Consider the following 24,464-nt stretch of genomic DNA (forward strand, 5'->3'; position numbering starts at 1 on the left):
GTCATCGACCCCTGGGAGGTGTGTGATGATCACTTTGGGATCCACGAGTCTAAAACGACTGCACGACTGAGATGGTCACACCACAGTACTCTGGAGCGTGGCAGGGTCACCACACTGGAATGATGTGGTAACAGCCCCCACCTCGGGAGAGAGAGAGAGAGAGAGAGAGAGAGAGAGAGAGAGAGAGAGAGAGAGAGAGAGAGAGAGAGAGACGATGTACGATGACCTCAAGTGTGGAAAGTCACCTGAGGTGATCGGGGAAAAGGGCACTAGACCCTAAGGTCGAAGAGACGGAAGACCCGGGATGACCTGAGGTCACTTGTGAAGAATGGGAAACAGACCTGTTATGACCGAGGTCGATGGTACTACCGTAAACACTAACGCCTCCACACATCCCCCCACCCCGTTCCCCCAGGTACATCTACACGTCTTTATGATGCCTCATCAAGTATTACAGGTCGCACTGTGCTCCAAGTGTGACAAGTCGTACTGTGCACCAGGTGTAACAAGTCGTACTGTGCACCAGGTGTGACAGGTCGTACTGTACCGGGTGTTACAGGTCGTACTGTGCACCAGATGTGACAGGTCGTACTGTGCACCAGGTGTGACAGGTCGCACTGTGCACCAGGTGTGACAGGTCGTACTGCACCAGGTGTTACAGGTCGTACTGTGCACCAGGTGTGACAGGTCGTACTGTGCACCAGGTGCGACAGGTAGCACTGTGCACCAGGTGTGACAGGTCGTACTGTGCACCAGGTGTGACAAGTCGCACTGCACCAGGTGTTACAGGTCGTGCTGTGCACCAGGTGTGACAGGTCGTGCTGTGCACCAGGTGTTACAGGTCGTGCTGTGCACCAGGTGTGACAGGTCGTACTGTGCACCAGGTGTGACAGGTCGTACTGTGCAGAAGTGATAACCTAACCACTGTGTCATGCGACCCAAGGCATCAGTCTGGTGCCATCTCCTGCAAGACCGCGACCCGCGAGGCTTCATCACAGATACGGTTGTTGAACACCTCCACATATATGAACAACACTCAAGTCTGAGCAAACAGATGCCTCTGGCATGAACGCCAGCCATAACGATGTACCTGCTTCGTGGGAGATACCTCGCTAACACACTCAGGTGTGAGCAGACAGATGCCTCTGACATGAGCGCCAGTCATAACGATGTACCTGCTTCGTGGGAGATACCTGGCTAACGTGTATAAATATGACCAGCTCGCGAGACACACCGGCCGACAAACCCTGTGGGGAGGGAGGCGATGCATGGTAAGGTCAGGGGAGCGAGCGAGCTACTCCCTATGTGTCGGAGACGATTTTCTGGCTCTGCCACACACTGCTCACCCCAGCTGGTACACAAGGTGGGGGTAGAGCGAGAGACACTCTGCTGAGTTAGGGGGGTGGGTTGTGGGGCGCCCCACGGGAGCGAGGCTCCCCGCCCGAGACGTGTGGGTCTCGGCTACGTTGTTCTTGGCCGCCGTCAGTGGCCTTCAGGTGCCGGAAGGAGGAGGACCAAGGCTGGGGGGCAACACACTGCTGGCTCCCGGGCGGCCGGTGGTGGGTCGTGAGGCTGAGCCCAACTACCACATAACCTTGTGTTACTGAGCGGGTTACCACTGCCCGCCCACCACATTGCCTCACATCGAAGTAGCGTAGCATGCGGGAGTGACTTGGCCTCCACAAGATGCTTATCTTCCCTCAAGGCGAAAGTGAAGTCACACAGCGCCTTGTCTGGTCCACCTCCACGCAACTCGTAGACGCTGAGCGTTCCCCTCCCCCACCTGCTACGGCGAGACTACCACACACACACACACACACACACACACACACACACCACCAGCAGGTAATGAGACACGGAGAGCGTCACTTCTGAGTCGTAGTTGTTGCCGTCACTACACGTCACACTCGTCACACACACACACACCCTGGGGGACGGGGAAACAGAGAGGATGGAGTGGAAATCCTGAGGCATTTTCCTCTCCATAAATGAACACTAAGATGCGTCAGAAGGAACTGTATTTACCTGGATCAAATATGAGCTCGCACTGCACACCACACGACGTGGCCTGAATGACACAAGACCAACACGCCATCACACAGAGAGGCAGGCAGTAGTGCTCATCAAAATTTCACACCATTAATGGTGAACTTTGATAACAAACCACACATGACTCGAATTATCGACCTAAGGCAAACTTGTACAAAAATGTCGCGAACACACACACACACACACACACACACACACACACACATATGCATACACAAACATACATGCATACACACAAAGGTGTACCTGCGTATCATGATCAGACGCACACACCTGTACCTTCATGATCAGACGCACACACCTGTACCTTCATGACCAGACGCACACACCTGTACCTTCATGACCAGACGCACACACCTGTACCTTCATGATCAGACGCACACACCTGTACCTTCATGACCAGACGTACACACCTGTACCTTCATGACCAGACGCACACACCTGTACCTTCATGATCAGACGCACACACCTGTACCTTCATGACCAGACGCACAACACCTGTACCTTCATGACCAGACGCACACACCTGTACCTTCATGATCCAGACGCACACACCTGTACCTTCATGACCAGACGCACACACCTGTACCTTCATGACCAGACGTACACACCTGTACCTTCATGATCAGACGCACACACCTGTACCTTCATGACCAGACGCACACACCTGTACCTTCATGACCAGACGTACACACCTGTACCTTCATGACCAGACGCCCACACACCTGTACCTTCATGATCAGAACGAACACACCTGTACCTTCATGACCAGACGACACACACCTGTACCTTCATGACCAGACGCACACACCTGTACCTTCATGACCAGACGCAACGACCTGTACCTTCATGACCAGACGCACACACCTGTACCTTCATGACCAGACGCACACACCTGTACCTTCATGACCAGACGCACACACCTGTACCTTCATGACCAGACGCACACATCTGTACCTTCATGACCAGACGCACACACCTGTACCTTCATGACCATGACCAGACGTACACACCTGTACCTTCATGACCAGACGCACACACCTGTACCTTCATGACAGACGCACACACCTGTACCTTCATGACCAGACGCACACACCTGTACCTTCATGACCAGACGCACACACCTGTACCTTCATGACCAGACGCACACACCCTGTACCTTCATGATCCAGACGCACACACCTGTACCTTCATGACCAGAACGCACACACCTGTACCTTCATGACAGACGCACACACCTGTACCTTCATGACCAGACGCACACACCTGTACCTTCATGACCAGACGCACACACCTCGTACCTTCATGACCAGACGCACACACCTGTACCTTCATGACCAGACGTACACACCTGTACCTTCATGACCAGACGCACACACCTGTACCTTCATGACCAGACGCACACACCTGTACCTTCATGACCAGACGCACACACCTGTACCTTCATGACCAGACGCACACACCTGTACCTTCATGACCAGACGCACACACCTGTACCTTCATGACCAGGACGCACACACCTGTACCTTCATGACCAGACGCACACACCTGTACCTTCATGACCAGACGCACACACCTGTACCTTCATGACCAGACGCACACACCTGTACCTTCATGACCAGACGCACACACCTGTACCTTCATGATCAGACGTACACACCTGTACCTCATGACCAGACGAACACACCTGTACCTTCATGACCAGACGCACACACTGTACCTTCATGACCAGACGCACACACCTGTGCTTCATGACAGAACTCTGTACCTTCATGACCAGACGCACACACCTGTACCTTCCATGACCAGACGCACACACCTGTACCTTCATGACCAGACGTACACACCTGTACCTTCATGACCAGACGCACACACCTGTACCTTCATGACCAGACGCACACACCTGTACCTTCATGACCAGACGTACACACCTGTACCTTCATGACCAGACGCACACACCTGTACCTTCATGACCAGACGTACACACCTGTACCTTCATGACCAGACGCACACACCTGTACCTTCATGACCAGACGCACACACCTGTACCTTCATGACCAGACGTACACACCTGTACCTTCATGACCAGACGCACACACTGTACCTTCATGACCAGACGCACACACCTGTACCTTCATGACCAGACGCACACACCCTGTACCTTCATGACCAGACGCACACACCTGTACCTTCATGACCAGACGTACACACCTGTACCTTCATGACCAGACGTACACACCTGTACCTTCATGACCAGACGTACACACCTGTACCTTCATGACCAGACGCACACACCTGTACCTTCATGACCAGACGTACACACCTGTACCTTCATGACCAGACGCACACACCTGTACCTTCATGACCAGACGTACACACCTGTACCTTCATGACCAGACGCACACACCTGTACCTTCATGACCAGACGCACACACCTGTACCTTCATGACCAGACGCACACACCTGTACCTTCATGACCAGACGCACACACCTGTACCTTCATGACCAGACGCACACACCTGTACCTTCATGACCAGACGCACACACCTGTACCTTCATGACCAGACGCACACACCTGTACCTTCATGACCAGACGCACACACCTGTACCTTCATGACCAGACGACACACCTGTACCTTCATGACCAGACGCACACACCTGTACCTTCATGACCAGACGCACACACCTGTACCTTCATGACCAGACGTACACACCTGTACCTTCATGACCAGACGCACACACCTGTACCTTCATGACCAGACGTACACACCTGTACCTTCATGACCAGACGTACACACCTGTACCTTCATGACCAGACGCACACACCTGTACCTTCATGACCAGACGCACACACCTGTACCTTCATGACCAGACGCACACACCTGTACCTTCATGACCAGACGCACACACCTGTACCTTCATGACCAGACGCACACACCTGTACCTTCATGACCAGACGCACACACCTGTACCTTCATGACCAGACGCACACACCTGTACCTTCATGACCAGACGCACACACCTGTACCTTCATGACCAGACGCACACACCTGTACCTTCATGACCAGACGCACACACCTGTACCTTCATGACCAGACGCACACACCTGTACCTTCATGACCAGACGCACACACCTGTACCTTCATGACCAGACGCACACACCTGTACCTTCATGACCAGACGCACACACCTGTACCTTCATGACCAGACGCACACACCTGTACCTTCATGACCAGACGCACACACCTGTACCTTCATGACCAGACGACACACCTGTACCTTCATGACCAGACGCACACACCTGTACCTTCATGACCAGACGCACACACCTGTACCTTCATGACCAGACGCACACACCTGTACCTTCATGACCAGACGCACACACCTGTACCTTCATGACCAGACGCACACACCTGTACCTTCATGACCAGACGCACACACCTGTACCTTCATGACCAGACGCACACACCTGTACCTTCATGATCAGACGTACACTGTTTACAAAATATGACTGAAATCATTTTTACTACGTATTTTCCTCCGGGCGTCACGGTGAGGTACATGAGCCTGGCGATAACAGCTGTGGTTTTACTCTGAAGGCGCAGCGGGTGGCCAGAGGGAGGCTGGAGGCCGGTGGCTGGGCTGAGGCCAGAGGGAGACTAGAGGCCGGTGGCGGGGCTGAGGCCAGAGGGAGGCTGGAGGCCGGTGGCGGGGCTGAGGCCAGAGGGAGGCTGGAGGCCGGTGGCGGGGCTGAGGCCAGAGGGAGGCTAGAGGGGTGGCGGGGCTGAGGCCAGAGGGAGGCTAGAGGCCGGTGGCGGGGCTGAGGCCAGAGGGAGGCTGGAGGCCGGTGGCGGGGCTGAGGCCAGAGGGAGGCTGGAGGCCGGTGGCGGGGCTGAGGCCAGAGGGAGGCTAGAGGCCGGTGGCGGGGCTGAGGCCAGAGGGAGGCTGGTGGCTGGGCTGAGGCCAGAGGGAGGCTGGGAGGGGCAAGTGGGGGTGGCGGTAAACATCGAGGGAATATGGAAGAAAAAGACTGTGGAGACGCTTGGAAGAAAATGGGAATCAAGAGGTTAATGATCATCACAAAGGGACACTTGGAAGAAAGTGGGAATCAAGAGGTTAATTATAACCACAAAAGGACACTTGGAAGAAAATGGGAATCAAGAAGTTAAACTACAAAAAAAACTTAAAAGAAATAAACAAAATAGCAGAGAATAATTAAGTCATGTGAATGATCGGAACAAATAAAGACTGGGAAAATACACCGAAAAAAAGGGGTAAGTAATTTATAATGTACACTGAGCAAGAAATGATGAAAACCCTCGCGAGACCTACCAACCAAGTGATCATTGAGACACAACACAGCAAGTGAACAAGAGTACATCACCCACGGCACAAACGTGTGGGTGGTGCTGGGTAGGGAGGGAGGGAGGGAGGGAGGGTTGATTGTAAACATTATAATCACCTGACCTTTACAGCTGGGCGGCGGCGGGTATATTGATCATGGTAGTAATAACGGTCACTGATCATCGCAGGTTGATCCCTCAGCAGACGTACACACACACGGGGGGGGGCTCTATGGTGTAGTGGTTACTGATACTAACCATGGGCCAGTGGGTTCGAATCCTAGATGTGGCAGTTACCCCCATACCTAACCCAGGCGTTCATCCTTCCCTTAGGTCCTGGTTAATAAATGCGTACCTGATAGACTGGGATGTGTGTGTGTGTGTGTGTGTGTGTGTGTGTGTGTGTGTGTGTGTGTGTGTGTAGATGAGTAACGACCAATATGCAAGGTTAAGAGACGGAGCAACACGAGTGTAACACCCTCACAAAAAAGGAATGACACACACATAGGATCCCAGGAGTGTAGAACTCCCTTCACGTACATCACCCAGACACACAGACGGAAGTCCGTGAGTGTAAAGTCCCTCCTTCCGTTGCACACACACACACATCGTACCCCTTTAGCCATTCTTGGCATAACCAACCAATTATAATGACCTTTCCGACTCCGAACAGGTTCTTTGACTTTATCTTCCACTGTCATCACGTTTCCTTCACCAGTGACCTCCTCCGCCAGTCCAACAGCTGCGCCGTGTCCGTACCTGTGTGTCCGGTCATCTCTCGATGGTCGCGTGTGTTCATCCACAACCCCTGCACGGCCCGTCCTCCAGTGCTGGCGTGTTGCTCCTGCTCCTCTCATATACAGAGCCTCAATTCCTCCAAACGATCAGTCCCTTGAGCATGACGGTACGACCCTTGAGCACGACGATACGTAAGATTTTTGAGCACGACGGTACGCCCCTGGGGTAAGAAGGGCCTGGCCTTTGTCAGGTCAAAGGCCAGGCCGTCATACCCAATAGTCGCACCATTGTCCTCAAGGGTCGTACGGCCGTGTTCAGGGGTCGTACGGCCGTGATTAGTGGTCGCACGGCCGGACGTACCTTCCATCTCATGGTGTTTTTTTATTTTTCCCTGTTCATGTTCTAGCTCTGAGATGGGTCCATTATCTACACTCATGACTTCCAACACAGCGAGAGAACACGTGTTATATCGCCAAGAATGGTCCTCGTGTTCACACTAACGTGTTATAATGACCTTATCATCATCCACCTGCATCTGGTGGGCCATCTCCCGGCTATAATGACCCAGGCAACAATTTCTTTTTTTCTCTAATCAAGTGACTTGTCTTCTGGTAGACCAGTTTCTCAAGTTGATTATAAGGATTATTTCATGTTTCTAACTCGACAAATACCGTCTTTATAACCTCCACATCAAGGTATATAAGAACATATAGCCAGTATGATATACGCTGCAGGCGACGGCTCCGCATACCGCTACCATCATCACGAGCGCGTGAGACACTCCTCCTCCGACGTAGCGCCCATGTGGTGACTTGGGAGCGCCACCTCCCGTAACTCTTCTTTAACATCATCCAATATTCCCGGCGGTGGCGCTCGCCCTCGGCCAGCCCGACTCTGCTAATAGACAACACGAAGATTTGAAATTCCCAGTTTAATGTCGTGAGCCAAACCTCGTGGATGTATGTTTCACAGTGCCTCACACCGTGTCGCACAGAGGGACGGTGTCCACCACCCGCGCCATACACGTCTGTGGCACAGATTACAAACACTGACACCCCCACACTCTGCCATCTGGACTATGTAATATGCCCGACGACCGTCCAGACTCAAATGGGACAATGACTAAGTGGGAGAATAACTCTCAACAAGTTCGACTCTAACTGAACGATAGACTATAGGTCTCACTTTGTGAATACTAATATCTAAGTGTACGATAGACTATAGTCTCACTCTATGGATACTAATAACTCAAGAAATGTTACCAACTCAACAGGTGGGAGGATAACCCACGGACACGGTCTATAACCCCACAAGATGGACGGTACTGTAACTCCACAAGTGGGAGAGCAGTGGATACACCCACTCACCAAACGGACTATGACGTGGGTGGGTCAGTGACTCATCAAATGAGAGAGTAACTCAACAACTGGCACAGTTACTCAACACATGGGAGGGAAACAGGCGAGAAGTCCTCAAATGAATGAGGATGTTACTCATCGTGAAGGGACTCAGGGCGTTGAGTAAAGGCAGTACGGTATATAAGCGGCTCAACTCGTTGAGTAAACGCAGTACGGTAGAGAAGCGGACCAGTAACAGCGGGCAAGAGGCACGTGCTCAAGGAGTGAGGCCAGCCTGCCACCAGATGCACACTGCACCACAGCATCGTGTGAGCTCCCATCCCCCTACCCACTGCTCTGAGTGCTTACCTTACCTTACATCACCTTAGCTAGTAAGGTAAAGGGAAGGATAAGGTGGTGGGTGTAGGGTCAGTACATGCGAGGGAAAGTTTGCGTGCATGTGAATGGGACGGGGAGGGTGGGGCTAAGATACGTGTAGGTTGTCATACCTGAGGGTCGTACCGTCGTGCTCAAGGATCTTACCGTTATGGATCGGGTCAGACAGTTGTGCTCAAGGGTCTTATTGTTATGGTATAGGGTCACACAGTCCTGCTCAGGGGCTTAGCCTCAAGCATTTCCCCCACGTGTGGAAAGAAGCCACCATAACACTCCTACCTTAAAAAACACCCACAGCAGCTGAGGCTAGTGGACTCAGACCAGTGTCATTAACGCAGCTTTGGTCTAAAATTGGAGCCTGTCTTAGCTAAAGGGGAGGCAGATGTTACAGCAGATCTTCGGATGACATCTTCCTGTACTGTTGTCTGAAACGATGTTCAAAAATGTATTGATTTTAATATATTCTGGATCCAAATTCTTCGGGGACATTCACGAGTGGCTGTTATACTCGCGTTAGTGTACGAGTTAAAGAAGAAGTCACTTAAATAAGTTGATATTATTCATTCTCTACGTGAGCTGTAGTGGGGTTGTCGTCCATTGCCTCTCTCCTTCATTCTAAGATTCCTGTCACATCTCCCTCAAAGGATCAATTACTAGAAGGTATCATCAGTCGGGCATTAAATCACTTGTGGAGTACCGCAAGGCACTCGACCTGACCCACCGGTTATTTATCGAGCCTTGATCACCGACCTGTACAGGAGAGTGTCTTTCTGTACTGAATTTGTTGATGTTGCTGCTGCAAGTGTCACCAGACGTATTCCCAGGGGCAGCTGGAATGTAAAAGACGCCCTAAGGGTAAGGCTGGACCATACATGATGACCAGACCTTCAGAAATGTGAGGTTGTGTTTATCTGGCGCACCACAGACACCAGCACCTCCTCTTGTGTTGTTTCTTCAGCTGGTGTTGATCATGATATTGATCATATAATTAGTTGGGGTAGACAGTTGATGTTCACGAGAGAGACACTGCTTATAGTGTGTAGATAATACATGAGAGTAGACTGAATCATGCGGTTCCCTGTATGGAACCAGGGTTCACTCATGATCATAGTGACAGACTGAGAGTAATACATGAACCAGTATGTAGGGTTATTCTGGGAGGTAGTTACACCAGCTGCCAAGATACTCTTCAAACCCGAACTTGTACACACACACACACACACATACACACACACACACACACACACACACACACACACATTCACTCAACAACGTAAAGGTCTGTGTATTGTTTGGTGAGGCAGTGTTGGCTAACCACCTGTTGCCTCCAGCAACACTGGCCAGGCACAGCAGGTGTTGCTTGCTGCAACACACCGTTCATGGTCGCAACACTGGCCAGGCACACCAGGTGTTGCCTCTCCCAACACTGACCAGGCACACCAGGTGTTGCCTACTGCAACACACCCTCCACGGTAGCCACATTGGCCAGGCACACCAGGTGTTGCCTCCCAGATGCAGGAGGGAAACACCACACCTTAACTATACCACCTCACTCACCATTACTTCAGTAGCTGGATGTAAACTATCAGTGTTGATGTCAGTTTTCCCTGCATGATGTAGGGGATGATGCAAACTGTGGACGTCGTCTCATAAGAACATATGAACGCACGTACCAAAATCTTAGAGAACACATTATTATTATTATTATTATTATTATTATTATCATTATTACTATTATTATTATTATTATTATTATTATTATTATTAGTAGTAGTAGTAGTAGTAGTAGTAGTAGTAGTCGTACATTACTTATTATCTATATAACTATAACTTATCATTATTATCATTATTATTATTATTATTATTATTATTATTATCATTATAATTATCATTTATCATCATTACTGACCGCGTGTCCTCCCTGCCAGGATACCCGGGCGCATGTGGTGGGAGAACTGCACGACACAGAGAGGAACTACGTCGAAAACCTGAATTTTCTCCTCACGGTAAGTGAACCCCAGCCTCAACCCCCTACCCCCCTGCTGACCCCAGCCTCAACCCCCTACCCCCCTGCTGACCCCAGCCTCAACCCCCTACCCCCCTGCTGACCCCAGCCTCAACCCCCTACCCCCCTGCTGACCCCAGCCTCAACCCCCTACCCCCCTGTTGACCCCAGCCTCAACCCCCTACCCCCCTGCTGACCCCAGCCTCAACCCCCTACCCCCCTGCTGACCCCAGCCTCAACCCCCTACCCCCCTGTTGACCCCAGCCTCAACCCCCTACCCCCCTGTTGACCCCAGCCTCAACCCCCTACCCCCCTGTTGACCCCAGCCTCAACCCCCTACCCCCCTGTTGACCCCAGCCTCAACCCCCTACCCCCCTGTTGACCCCAGCCTCAACCCCCTACCCCCCTGTTGACCCCAGCCTCAACCCCCTACCCCCCTGTTGACCCCAGCCTCAACCCCCTACCCCCCTGTTGACCCCAGCCTCAACCCCCTACCCCCCTGTTGACCCCAGCCTCAACCCCCTACCCCCCTGTTGACCCCAGCCTCAACCCCCTACCCCCCTGTTGACCCCAGCCTCAACCCCCTACCCCTCTGTTGACCCCAGCCTCAACCCCTTACCCCCTGCTAACCCCAGCCTCAACCCCTCATGCTGACCCTAGCCTCAACCTCTCATGCTAACCTCACCCTCAACTCCCCATGCTAACCTCAACCTCAACTTCACATGCTAACCTCAACTTCAACCCTCCATGCTAATCTCAAACTCAACTCCCATGCTAACCTCAACCCCCCATGCTAACCTGAACCCCTCATGCTAACCTCAACCCCTATACTAACTTCAACTTCAACCCCCCATGCTAACCTCAACCTCAACCCCCATGCTAACCTCAACTTCAAACCCCATGCTAACCTCAACCTCAACTCCCCATGCTAACCTCAACTTCAACTCCCATACTAACCTCACCCTCAACCCCCATGCTAACCTCAACTTCAACCCCCATGCTAACCTCAACCTCAACTCCCAATGCTAACCTCAACCTCAACCCCCCATGCTAACCTTAACCTCAACCCCCATGCTAACCTCAACCTCAACTCCCATGCTAACCTCACCCTCAACCCCCATGCTAACATCAACTTCCCATGCTAACCTCAACCTCAACCCTCCATGGTAACCTCAATTTCAACCTCCCATGCTAACCTCAACCTCAACTCCCCATGCTAACCTCAACCTCAACTCCCATGCTAACCTCAACCTCAACCCCCCATGCTAACCTCAACCTCAACCCCCTGTGCTAACCTCAACCTCAACTTCCATGCTAACCTCAACCTCAACTCCCATGCTAACCTCAACCTCAACCCCCCATGCTAACCTCAACCTCAACCCCCTGTGCTAACCTAAATCTCAACCTCCATGCTAACCTCAACCCCCCATGCTAACCTCAACCTCAACTCCCCATGCTAACCTCAACCTCAACTCCCCATGCTAACCTCAACCTCAGCTCCCATGCTAACTTAAACCTCAACCCCCATGCTAACCTCAACCCACATGCTAACCTCAACCTCAACCCCCATGCTAACCTCAACCTCAACTCCCCATGCTAACCTCAACCTCAACTCCCATGCTAACCTCACTCTCAACCCCCATGCTAACCTCAACCTCAACTCCCCATGCTAACCTCAACCTCAACTCCCATGCTAACCTAAACCTCAACTCCCATGCTAACCTCAACCCCCATGCTAACCTCAACCCCCTGTGCTAACCTAAATCTCAACCTCCATGCTAACCTCAACCCCCCATGCTAACCTCAACCTCAACTCCCCATGCTAACCTCAACCTCAACTCCCCATGCTAACCTCAACCTCAGCTCCCATGCTAACTTAAACCTCAACCCCCATGCTAACCTCAACCCACATGCTAACCTCAACCTCAACCCCCATGCTAACCTCAACCTCAACTCCCCATGCTAACCTCAACCTCAACTCCCCATGCTAACCTCAACCTCAACTCCCATGCTAACCTCAACCCCCATGCTAACCTCAACCCCCAAGCTAACCTCAATTTCAACCCCCATGCTAACCTCAACCTCAACTCCCATGCTAACCTCAACCTCAACTCCCATGCTAACCTCAACTACCCATGCTAACTTAAACCTCAACTCCCATGCTAACCTCAACCTCAACCCACATGCTAACCTCAACCTCAACTCCCATGCTAACCTCAACCTCAACCCCCCATGCTAACCTCAACTCCCCATGCTAACTTAAACCTCAACTCCCATGCTAACCTCAACCCCCAAGCTAACCTCAATTTCAACCCCTATGCTAACCTCAGCCTCAACCCCCTATGCTAACCTCAACCTCAACCCCCCATGCTAACCTCAACCTCAACTTCCATGCTAACCTCAACCTCAACTCCCATGCTTACCTTAACCTCAACCTCCACGCTAACCTCAACCTCAACCCCCCATGCTAACCTCAACCCACATGCTAACCTCAACCTCAACCCCCATGCTAACCTCAACCTCAACTCCCCATGCTAACCTCAACCTCAACTCCCATGCTAACCTCACTCTCAACCCCCATGCTAACCTCAACCTCAACTCCCCATGCTAACCTCAACCTCAACTCCCATGCTAACCTAAACCTCAACTCCCATGCTAACCTCAACCCCCATGCTAACCTCAACCCCCAAGCTAACCTCAATTTCAACCCCCATGCTAACCTCAACCTCAACTCCCATGCTAACCTCAACCTCAACTCCCATGCTAACCTCAACTACCCATGCTAACTTAAACCTCAACTCCCATGCTAACCTCAACCTCAACCCACATGCTAACCTCAACCTCAACTCCCATGCTAACCTCAACCTCAACCCCCCATGCTAACCTCAACTCCCCATGCTAACTTAAACCTCAACTCCCATGCTAACCTCAACCCCCAAGCTAACCTCAATTTCAACCCCTATGCTAACCTCAGCCTCAACCCCCTATGCTAACCTCAACCTCAACCCCCCATGCTAACCTCAACCTCAACTTCCATGCTAACCTCAACCTCAACTCCCATGCTTACCTTAACCTCAACCTCCACGCTAACCTCAACCCCCCATGCTAACCTCAGCCTCAACCCCCTATGCTAACCTCAACCTCAACCCCCCATGCTAACCTCAACCTCAACTTCCATGCTAACCTCAACCTCAACTCCCATGCTTACCTTAACCTCAACCTCCACGCTAACCTCAACCTCAACCCCCCATGCTAACCTCAGCCTCAACCCCCATGCTAACCTCAACCTCAACCCCCCATGCTAACCTCAACTCCAACCCCCACGCTGACCATACTCGGCCTTGGTAAGCAACGTTATGTTTACCAATAATACCAACCTAGCCTCAATATGATCATCAAACCCCATTCGTATATGAACCCCCCACCCCCACCCCCCGTGCATACACGAGAGGAGAACCTCACATATCAATCCCGCCCTCACCAACCCCCCCCCCCTCCACACACACACACACACACACACACACACACACACACACACACACACACATAGCCATCAACACCACAACTCAGACACAGCAAATTAGACTTGTAAATGATCGGCCGGCCTGACAGAGAGTAGGTCATGTTCCCCACACGCGTCTTCGCACAACCATTTACATACGACCCACAAATCCCACAGGTCAGATGAATCTCATTTCCCTTCAGCCACTAAGGCGAACCTCACTTACAGGGTTAATGGCCATTGGTTGTAATTGGCAAGTAAATTCATTTGCAGTTATCAAACATAACTGCTGGGTATTAGGCACGGCAAGAGATAATCCTAAACTTTAGAACAAAAAAATAATAATAATCAGGAGTAAATTGTCGATTCAAAAGCATTTAATGAGGCTGAGGGATTCTTAGGGAAGGATATACGACGAAGTAAACGACAAGTACAAAATACTTTTAACACTGGAAGACAACACCGTCATCTCACTGGAAGGCAGCCAGTGAGATGGAATGGTGGAGGAGGAGGAGGTCCTGGAAAGCAGCGATGCCCTCCATCAGCAGCGTGATAACGTCGACTGAACACTTCATGGAAAGATGCACGGATGGAGCAATCTCGGGACACTGCATGGCATCAAGCAAGAGAGTGTCGCATCATACGACTGGATGATTCAAATCAACCGAGTCACGAGACTGCGAACGTCGACAACGTACGTTAGTGCGAACGTTATAATGAAGGATTAGCAGATGAAGGCATGGGAACCCAACGAGTGTACCAGAACTCTCTTCCCACCTATACACTACAAGTACATTAGGTAACTGTAGTCAGGGGAGAGGCGCCAGAGGGTCCAATGAATGTAGTATTTCTTAAACGTATCATTTAACCATAGTAAGGGTGAGGTGTGGTGAGGACACTCACTCTCTGTTAGAAGCCTAGTGCAACCGGACCGACTTGATTACACTGGCCCTGTAGAGTAGGACGAAATTTGTCGTGGTCATCTTGTAAACGTTGTCAGTAAGGAATACTGTAAGTAAATGAGATTGAGTTAGGAATGATATGAAATAACGAATCTACGGAAGAGTTTAAGGAATGAAAATAAAGGAAATCTTTATTCCTAATATAATGGGCAGTTAACTACTCTAACTATAACATTTCTGCTAAGCTACTTACAGATGCCTTTATTCTGACAAGTTATTTTTGGTAAATGAGCTTTCAGGTGTGAACATATAAAAGTAAACGACATTTTTTTGGAAATCTTACATGAAGGTATTCATGACTTTTACGATGAAACTAAGAACTGGGTACATGTGGCACCAACCCAGAGCCAAGCTAGGCTGCAGTTTTGAATCAGAAATGGTGAGGTAAACTACCACGACCATACCGTTGTAACTTGGTCTGGAGGTGGATGTGAGGAGTGTATAAGGATGAATATTCTGGATTCATAGAAATAAGAAAATGATTTGCAAGAAGAAGAGGAACTGGATCAATAACTAGTTATAACGGTTCGACGAAGACATCCATAAGTCGAGGTATGAAATCAAAGATCACATAGAGAGAGTGTGGTCAGATGGGAGAGGAATCTGAGGAAATGAGATATATAATGAAAGGGTACGACAAGAAAATGAAGTCAAATGAGAGGGATCCACAACTATGTATGTAACCAGGGGAAAGAAGGCACGTGGAATGAAAGGCGGAAGAGAGAGGGAAAAAAAAAAGATCAGTGAGGTGGTCTTCATCTGTGGATGTCATTGATGATTTCTGGACTGGAAGGAGACATATTCCAGTCAAAGAGGAAAGGATTTCGAAGGAAGAATTGATGATTAAAATACTACTGGCGGCGACAAACATGACAAATGCAATTTCCAAGATACGAAAAACAATGGAGGGTAGAGAGTAGAACAGCCTCGCTAGTACCTCAGTGAGGTAAAAAAATGTCAGGTGGTGGAATGTCACACTGAAAATAATGTATGCTAATGCAGGTGTCTTGGTATTAAATAGACCAAATTAGGAAAACTAACCAGATGCTGTTAAAGTGGTGGAGACAAAACCTACTAAAGGTGTAAGATCTGTCCTAAGAGATACGTCATAGGATGGAAGGAAAGAAAAGACGAGGGAGGATGGGTAGCGTCCCTCGTAATAAGGGGGGAACCTGAAGTTTCTGGTAATATTGGCAGATGACCCACTCAAACAGCGTATAATGGGAAGGAGAATTGTCGGAAAAAACTGCAGTGGTGTTGATTTATAGTCCTCCAAAGCATGTTAAAGAACCAAAACAAATATACGAAAACAATTACAAAGGTACGATCAGGAATGTGCTTGATGCAGTGGAACCTGTACTCTCAGAGATGGTAAAGGTCTACTAACGGTGGACTTACAATAACGAAGAAAGACTAAGAGGATATAGAATCTTGTAGATAGATAGATAGATAGAGAGAGAGAGAGAGAGAGAGAGAGAGAGAGAGAGAGAGAGAGAGAGAGAGAGAGAGAGAGAGAGTCGTGGAGACACAAGTTCCTCGAGTGCAGACAGGAAAAATTTCTGTATCAACATATCATTGAGCACAGGAGACTCAAAGGGACTGATACAACATCACTATGGGATCGTACCTTTACACATAGTAGTAGGGAAATTAAGAACATTAGATATGATACACCAGTTAGGAAAAGAGATCATGTCATGCTTGAGTTTGACCATATGGTAAGTGAGGATGAGAAAAGAACAGAGATGAGACCAGACTCGAAGAGGAGATATGATCTTAGAACTCTCACAGAACTGAAGAACTTCTCTGGGAACATGAATTAGGACCTGGAGTACTGTGATACAGATAATGGGTATGAAGGATTCTGTGAAATCTATTGGGAAGGAGTAGAAACACGGGTACCTTAAACTGCAAACACAGAATGTACTGTGGAGGAGATACAGAAGGCACTACAGCCAGCCACGATTTGGAAGGTATAAGAGAGCACGGGACGAGTATATCAGGGTAGGAAGGGTGGAAGAGAGAGCATTTGAAGATAGTATTTTGGACAAGTCAGAGGATAATCCAACGCTTACACAAAGGCATCAGGAATGAATTGTCAGTTGAAGATCAGCTAATCTGGCTAAGAGACTCGGAGGAAACAGTTGAAGAGAATGACGTAAGGATGATGCAAGGAGATGGATGACAAGTTCAAGTTCGCAAGGGTTTTCACAGTGGACGACAGTATGACCCCCAGCATCAGTGAGAAGAAATGGGGAGGAGGTCTCGGGAAGCTGTGAAACATCGATATAAGACATAGGCTGTTCGAGGGCGTGACCCATAAAAGGCTCATGGTCCTGAAGACGTTTCTCCATACGTGCTGAAGAACTGTGTAGATGCACGTGACAGGCGACGTGAAGGTGTTGTTAGAGGAAGGTCAAGTCCTAGAGGAAGGGAAGAGGCCTGACCTACAGACAGGTCACGCTGATGAGTGTGGTCTGAAAAATGTCGGGGTTTGATAATCAGAAAGCAAATTATCGACAACTTGCAAAGGAGAAACTACCTAAGGTAAGGAAAACACGGGTTCAGGGGACGGTCCTGCATGACAAAGCTCTCAGAGGAAAAAACCTTTATCCTGGGCAAGGGAGAACGATGGATGGATACTGTGTGTCTGGACTGCCACAAAGTCTTTGACCTGTACGACCTACGAGGCTGATGACGAAGCATGATCATCAGGCAGGGACAAGGGAAACACTCCTTCCACGGAGAGAAAATTACCGTAGTGGAAGGAAGCCGAGGATGTGTGTCGGAGGAACCTTCTCGAAATGGGTTGGGGTTACTAGCAGCATGCCACAAGGCTTGTCCCTGGAGCCTTTGCTCTTTTTGATCGATGTAAATGTCTTTACAGAAGGTCGGGACTCGTACCTAAATATTAATACTCATGATGACAAGGTTAGGAGGGAAGTTAAAGTGAGATAAGGATTGCTTTACCTTACAAGGGTATCTACACTGACTCCAACGTTGGTCTGATTGATGGATGAGGAAATTCACCCCGAAGAAACGCAAAGTTTAATGAGGACTGGACTGTGTAAGAAGGGCTTAATACGAATATCATGTACCAGGAACTAAGCTGCAGGAGTATATGTATGAGAAGAACTAGGAAGCAGATATCGTCCCTAACCTGCTGCCAGAGTTCCACACTGGGAGACTATACGAGACAAACTGTTTGCTGGGAAATGTTAGAATAGCAATCAAGTACATGGAAAACGAAATAATCAACCAACTGTTCACATTATACATCATGCCAAAAAGAAAGAAAGACAAAAAATGTGCTTTTCAAGTTTGGTCACCGCACTTAAAGAAATACAAAGAACTATTAGAGAAGGTCCAGAGGACGACAACAAAGATGGTACCAGGAATAAGTGAGGTAAAATCCCGTGATTTGCCCACCAAGGAAAAGAGAAGAGCAAAGGCTGAATTGATCTCAACCTTTAAGTTTTGAAACTAGTCTGATGACGTCAATAGTGAACAGTTCTTAGGAAAGATGCAGATGTAGAACAACAAGCTGAGGACATAACATCTTGACATTAAGCAAGAAGCTCGTTAGGAAAGACATAAAGAAGTACTTTTACAGTATAAGAGAAATGGACGAATGGAACAGAATGCATTACGACACAGTAAATACGGACTGCTTACAGAGGGTTAAAACAAATGTATGATAGTAGACCAAGTTTACGAGATGGGGGCGCCCCATGAGTCTAGCTAGAACTCCCTCCCTCTACAGTACAAGTAGTTAATTATACAAACAGATACCAAGACCTGATAAGTGCACCCCACCAGGACACCATACGTAAGCCTTTTTAACACGCGCTAAACCTCACTCACACCTTCGGGGAAAACCTCATTCAAACCTCACTCACACCGTCGGGGAAACCTCACATGATCAGCGAATTCTAGCCGCATACAAACCTCAGGAACGCACGTCGAAACTTCTGGCAACTTTACAATGAGAGGAGGAAAACTTCAGCGAAACACGGTACTCATACCTCGTTCACGAACTTCTGAACGACCCGGTCATCAAGACTAATTAGGAAAAAAAAAAAGAGAGTCTGAAGAGACACTACTGATCAAACCTCATTAGCGAACCTCAGAGAGATGTTAATCATACCTCACTGACAAACCCGAGTTGTGAGGGCAGGATCAAGTCTGTGAGGGGCAAAGACTGACCGTACAGGAGGAGGAGAGGTGTACTACATCTTGTACAGGGACGTGGTGTGTGAGGCGTTCGTGCGGTGTGGGTGATGGGTACACACGCAGCTCGGGGTAGGTGGAGGGTGCGGTAGACGCGATACATGGACACGAGACGGTGGCAGGTAGGTAGGTACAAGGGATGACCCGAGAAATCCTCAAGAAGGAACAGTTTACACCCACAGAACCAGTGGCCTCACAGGAGGGCGCTACACTGTAAGCCTCGAACACTGACGTTTAGCTACGACTCTGCTGATGTTTTCCCGCCAACACACGTACACTTGTGTAGATCTACTGGTTATTTACACAGTACTGAAAGATCTACCTCCCTCCCCTCTCCCCTTGTCTTGCGCGCCACGCCCCTGGGGCGATAACGTTGTCAGGCACAGCAGTACACGTAAGGTTTACGGCCTTACATGCATTGCCTCCAGGGTCACCGTTGAGAAATGCACTTATTTTCAATTACGGGAGGATGGTGGGGAGGAGGTGAGGGGTGTGGAGCAGGCAACACTGGCGCCAGGCTGTCACCAGCGGCTGGCAGGTGAGGCGGTGATCGCCCCGCAAGACCTGTGTGTGTGTGTGTGTGTGTGTGTGTGTGTGTGTGTGTGTGTGTGTGTGTGTGTGTGTGTGTGTGTTCCAGCACTTTGGCTGATTTTTTTTTTATCGTAAATCTAAAGTGGAGGGATTCTTTATGGCAAAAATATGTTGGAGCCACGACTGTCTGGGGAATCATGTTTTCACTCGTGATGTTACAGGGGTACTGTGGGTGACGCACGACACTGCCCCTCTACACACTCGAGACGTCCACGGGTACACCTCTCCGTACTGCCTCCTCCTCCTACACACACACATACACACACACACACACATACACACACACACACACACACACACACACACACACACACACACAGCAACACGTCTGGAACATATCCTTTCCGAGTGGCTGGGTTTTGACCCGGCCACTTGAGGGAGGCGAAGCTCTTGGAGTAGGATACAGAGGAGGAGGAGGAGGTAGGGGGAGGAGGAGAAGGAGGAGACATACGTCCTCGCAGGGAAGAAGGGAAGAGCGAAAGAGGGAACTGAGGAAATATTTCTTCATCTTGACTCCAACAGGTCGAGCATGAGGCTTCCTCTGGTGTTCTCTACGGCTCGCTAACTGCTGTCAGGCTGATCAAGCAATTGACTGCTTGGTTCCCTCTCATCACGTGAGCGTGGTCAAACATCTCGACTAACTCTACATAATCTACGACAGTGATCGAGAATATACGATATTTAGACACTGAAGTGAGAAGGTATAAATAGATGTGATAGATTACATTGGTCAGTATAACTGGACACACTTGTGTACAACTCAGTACAACAGTAGACATGGCACGTTACTAAACATCACGTAAGTCAATACTTGTGGATGTTGGGTGATCTGACACGTCTGTGATGAGGAAAGACATGAATTACATCTATCGATCTATCGACGTGTGAGATATTTACGAGATTTAATCAAATATTCAAAGTTGAGTCTTCATTATACAGTCATGTTTCTTGAAGTAAGGAAGCAAAAAATTACTTGGAATCTTAGATACAGAAAATCTGAGACGCATTCTACATAACATGGCAGCTTGTTCCTGCTATCATAAGATTATCTTACACTTCAAGGTAAAAGTTTCACTGTAAAGATGGAATAACTAGAGTGAGAGAGCAGAACGTACTCAATAATTCCACAGGAACTATGTTAGTTAGATCTTGCTCAACCAACCATACTTGCTACATCTGATGTGAGGGATGACGTAGCCAGGACTCCTCCATCACCATGATTTACATGAAGAATGGTGAGGACTTGATTGTTCCTGATGACCAACGTGGCAGAGATATCAATAACCCTCTATAATTCTTGCATTTACGGTGTCATTATCAAATTAAGGTTTCACGCTCCAGCAACAAAATTACTGGCGCACTCACTCAGTTCTTTCCAAAGTACTCGCCTCTTTTCCACACTCCTCTCACTACTAGTTGCCTAACTGCTAACAGTCACCCATCATATGCGTACTTTTGGAATGTAAAAAGGTAATGTATTTCATGCTAATACTTTCACCTTTCTGAGAATAACTGATTTCTCAACATTTGATTTAATTCCAACAAAACTCGCCTTGAATGAGTTCATGAATGTTTAGATCTGACTCAGTATCAGAGTTTATAAGAAGCATGTTTAACTTCATCTTTAAGTATATGAAAAACGATTTCTTTTATTGAGGCAGCCATTTTGTGGAAAATACAGAGATTAGGTATAACAGATATTACAGAATTGCGAGACCGTAACAGAACAAGTTAACCAATCATAAAAGAACTTAAGATCAAGATGGGGCTGGACATTTCCACGCTTTGGATAAGCACGTGAGTGAGGTCCATCTGCACAGTCAGGATGGCAGACATTACAAGAAGGTTTACAGAGCAAATACTCTGTCTGTGTCATCATGTGAGGGAACAGCCATCATTGAAGGCCTCCATACAATGTTTACGCTGTAGCCTCTGCCCTGAACAACGGATGGACCTCACTGTGAATGAGATGGATACCATCAGTTTGGTGATGATCGATCTCATGGGATTCTGCAGTGTTGACTTTGAATCACACTAGTTGACTCCTCCTCGTCCATTCAACCAGAGGGTTCTGGTGGCTCATCTTAATCCAGCCACTTCCTAGTGGGGGAAGGATAACCCAAACCCAAGTATCTTTAATCTGGTACTTGATATGGGGATCCGTGCATTACTCTCATAGGTTCTGCCACCACTACCACCGCCACCACATCCACTAGTAGTGTTAGCCGTTGGAGCCAAGAGTGCACAGGGGGAGAATTCACCAGGTGTTAACTTCTCTATGAGGGAGGACATAGTTTGATTTACAATTCCTGTAAGGAACAGGAGGAAAGGATCTTCCCGGTCCTTCCTGATGACGAAGGTGTAACTTGACGGATGGTAGTGTAGTGTGTATATAAGACATGATAGACATATTCCAACTCAGCCAAGCATCACATAATATCTAATCTCTCCCCCAGAGTTTCAGTGATGTAATGTGAAAGGTCATGTTAATAGCATTTCTGTTAGTTACAACTTTAAACATTTTGGATATTGATGGTCAGTTTGTGGGGGTCCCAGGACTGTTTCTTTTACACTTTGTATTGACGACTTTAGTCTGTTCAAGTGAAATGATGAAGACCACAGTCATTGCTCCTTGGATCAGATATGGAAGGGCTTGGCAGTCTTAAAAAGCATACGACGAACTGAACTTTGCCGACCTGATCAAAATGGAGAAAAAAACATTCTCTTGTGTGAATCTGTATGTATCTAGCGAGGCTTGAGCTTCTGCTGAGTTTGTGTCACAGCAAGTCAGTCAACCGCGAAGCATACGGCACCTTTATCAGTATGAACCACCTGGACTGTAGTCAGTTGATTATACTCGTCCACTGAAAAATGAAGGAGTCAGGACCCGACCCTGTGGAGTCCCAGATCCACAGCCAACACGAACACTTCTCTTTAACTCCAGTAAAGATATCAGATACCGGCCTGGTAGTAACACAACCTCTTACCCAAGACAAGAACGTCCCTTTGACTCCCGAGAGTGTAAGCTGTCTTGAAGATTACCTCTCGTTCTGCAGTATCAAAAGCAGTTTTCGTATCTGTGAAGACTAGAGTTTGTTATACGTTTCTGCTGAATGAAATAGCCAGCACAGGACGTCTGAGTGCGTCAGAAGGTTGCGTGCGTCAGAAGTTGCAGTGCCTGGGACAGAGAAAAAGCTACACGAGTTTGGCAGTTTGTTTTGACTCTTTTACATCAAAAGGTCCAAGTCGATTCTTTTCGGGATTTTTGCACGGGCATCATGCTAGGGAGAGGGAGTCGTCGTCTGTGTGGCGTCCAGTGTTTCAGGGAAGTTTCCCTCCCACACCTTCAGAGGTCCAGTTTTAAAGAAGTCATTGGGGATATCATCATGATGTCTTAGGGGTGTTGTAAGTACTACCCATTCTCATCAGGTGAAGTGCGTCAGCCTCTTCTGAGAACAGTAGAAAGCTCAAGAGTAAGGTTCATGGGATGGTTGGCATCCAGGCCAGGCAAGCTACTTGTACACTCACTCCTGAAGCTTATGTTGACACCTGCGTTGGTTGAATGCTGTGGCATATTCTGTGGGAGGACACTGATGTATGTGGTGTTAGCGTGCTAGTCGAGGGCCATGTTAGAGTACTCAGCAGGGAGAATAATGTGGTAGCTGGGGGCAGAATTTCGTTTGAAGATATTATCAGGTCTGCTCCACATGTAGGCAGGTGAGGAGATGTGTTTTTTTTTTCTAATTTCTTGCGTGTGACGCCAGACAGAGACCTATAGGAGTCTGGTCGCCGGCCTCCCGATGATTCTCCTCCATCCGTCACTATCCCGGTGCTCTCCGTTGTATACAGCTTTTCCTCCAGCGTCTTCCCTCTTGGTTCAAGTGAGCTCTTGATGCCCTTAATCCATCTCATTCTAGGATGTCCTGCTGGACGTCTTCAGTCAGGGATCCACTTCAAATCCTCCTTGACGTATCTCGTGTCTTCCGTTCTTTGCACGTGGCTACGCCACCTCAGCGTGTGCACTTCAGTTATATCTTACACAGGTGTGGCACTTGCATCCTCTCATGTCTTGGTGTTTCTCATCTTGTTCATGTACCTTCTCTGGTTCGCTCTCATCTCGGCATCCTGGATCTATGAACCTGCCGTGAGTGGCCATCCTCCAGATCCATATACTGATGTGGGTCTTAGCGTGGTGATATGGACACCTCCGTGGTGTAGCGGTTAGCGTTCTTGACCATGACGCATTCACGGGCCGCCCAGGGTCGAGCGTATCGGTTCGAATCCTGATTGCGGCAGTCGGTCTACAGTCAA

General features: G+C 48.8%; 1 protein-coding gene across 3 annotated transcripts in view; it reads left to right on the forward strand.

Moving 5' to 3' along the window:
* Positions 1-24,464, forward strand: part of LOC139753367 (uncharacterized) — a 317,027-nt gene that overhangs the window by 179,781 nt on the left and 112,782 nt on the right. For all 3 annotated transcript variants that reach the window (XM_071669760.1, XM_071669762.1, XM_071669761.1), the window contains exon 2: positions 10,792-10,869. In XM_071669760.1, coding sequence (XP_071525861.1) covers positions 10,792-10,869 — 78 coding nt within the window. The remainder of the gene's footprint in view (positions 1-10,791; positions 10,870-24,464) is intronic.

Source organism: Panulirus ornatus, chromosome 14 (assembly GCF_036320965.1).
Source record: "Panulirus ornatus isolate Po-2019 chromosome 14, ASM3632096v1, whole genome shotgun sequence".
Lineage (NCBI taxonomy): Eukaryota > Metazoa > Arthropoda > Malacostraca > Decapoda > Palinuridae > Panulirus > Panulirus ornatus.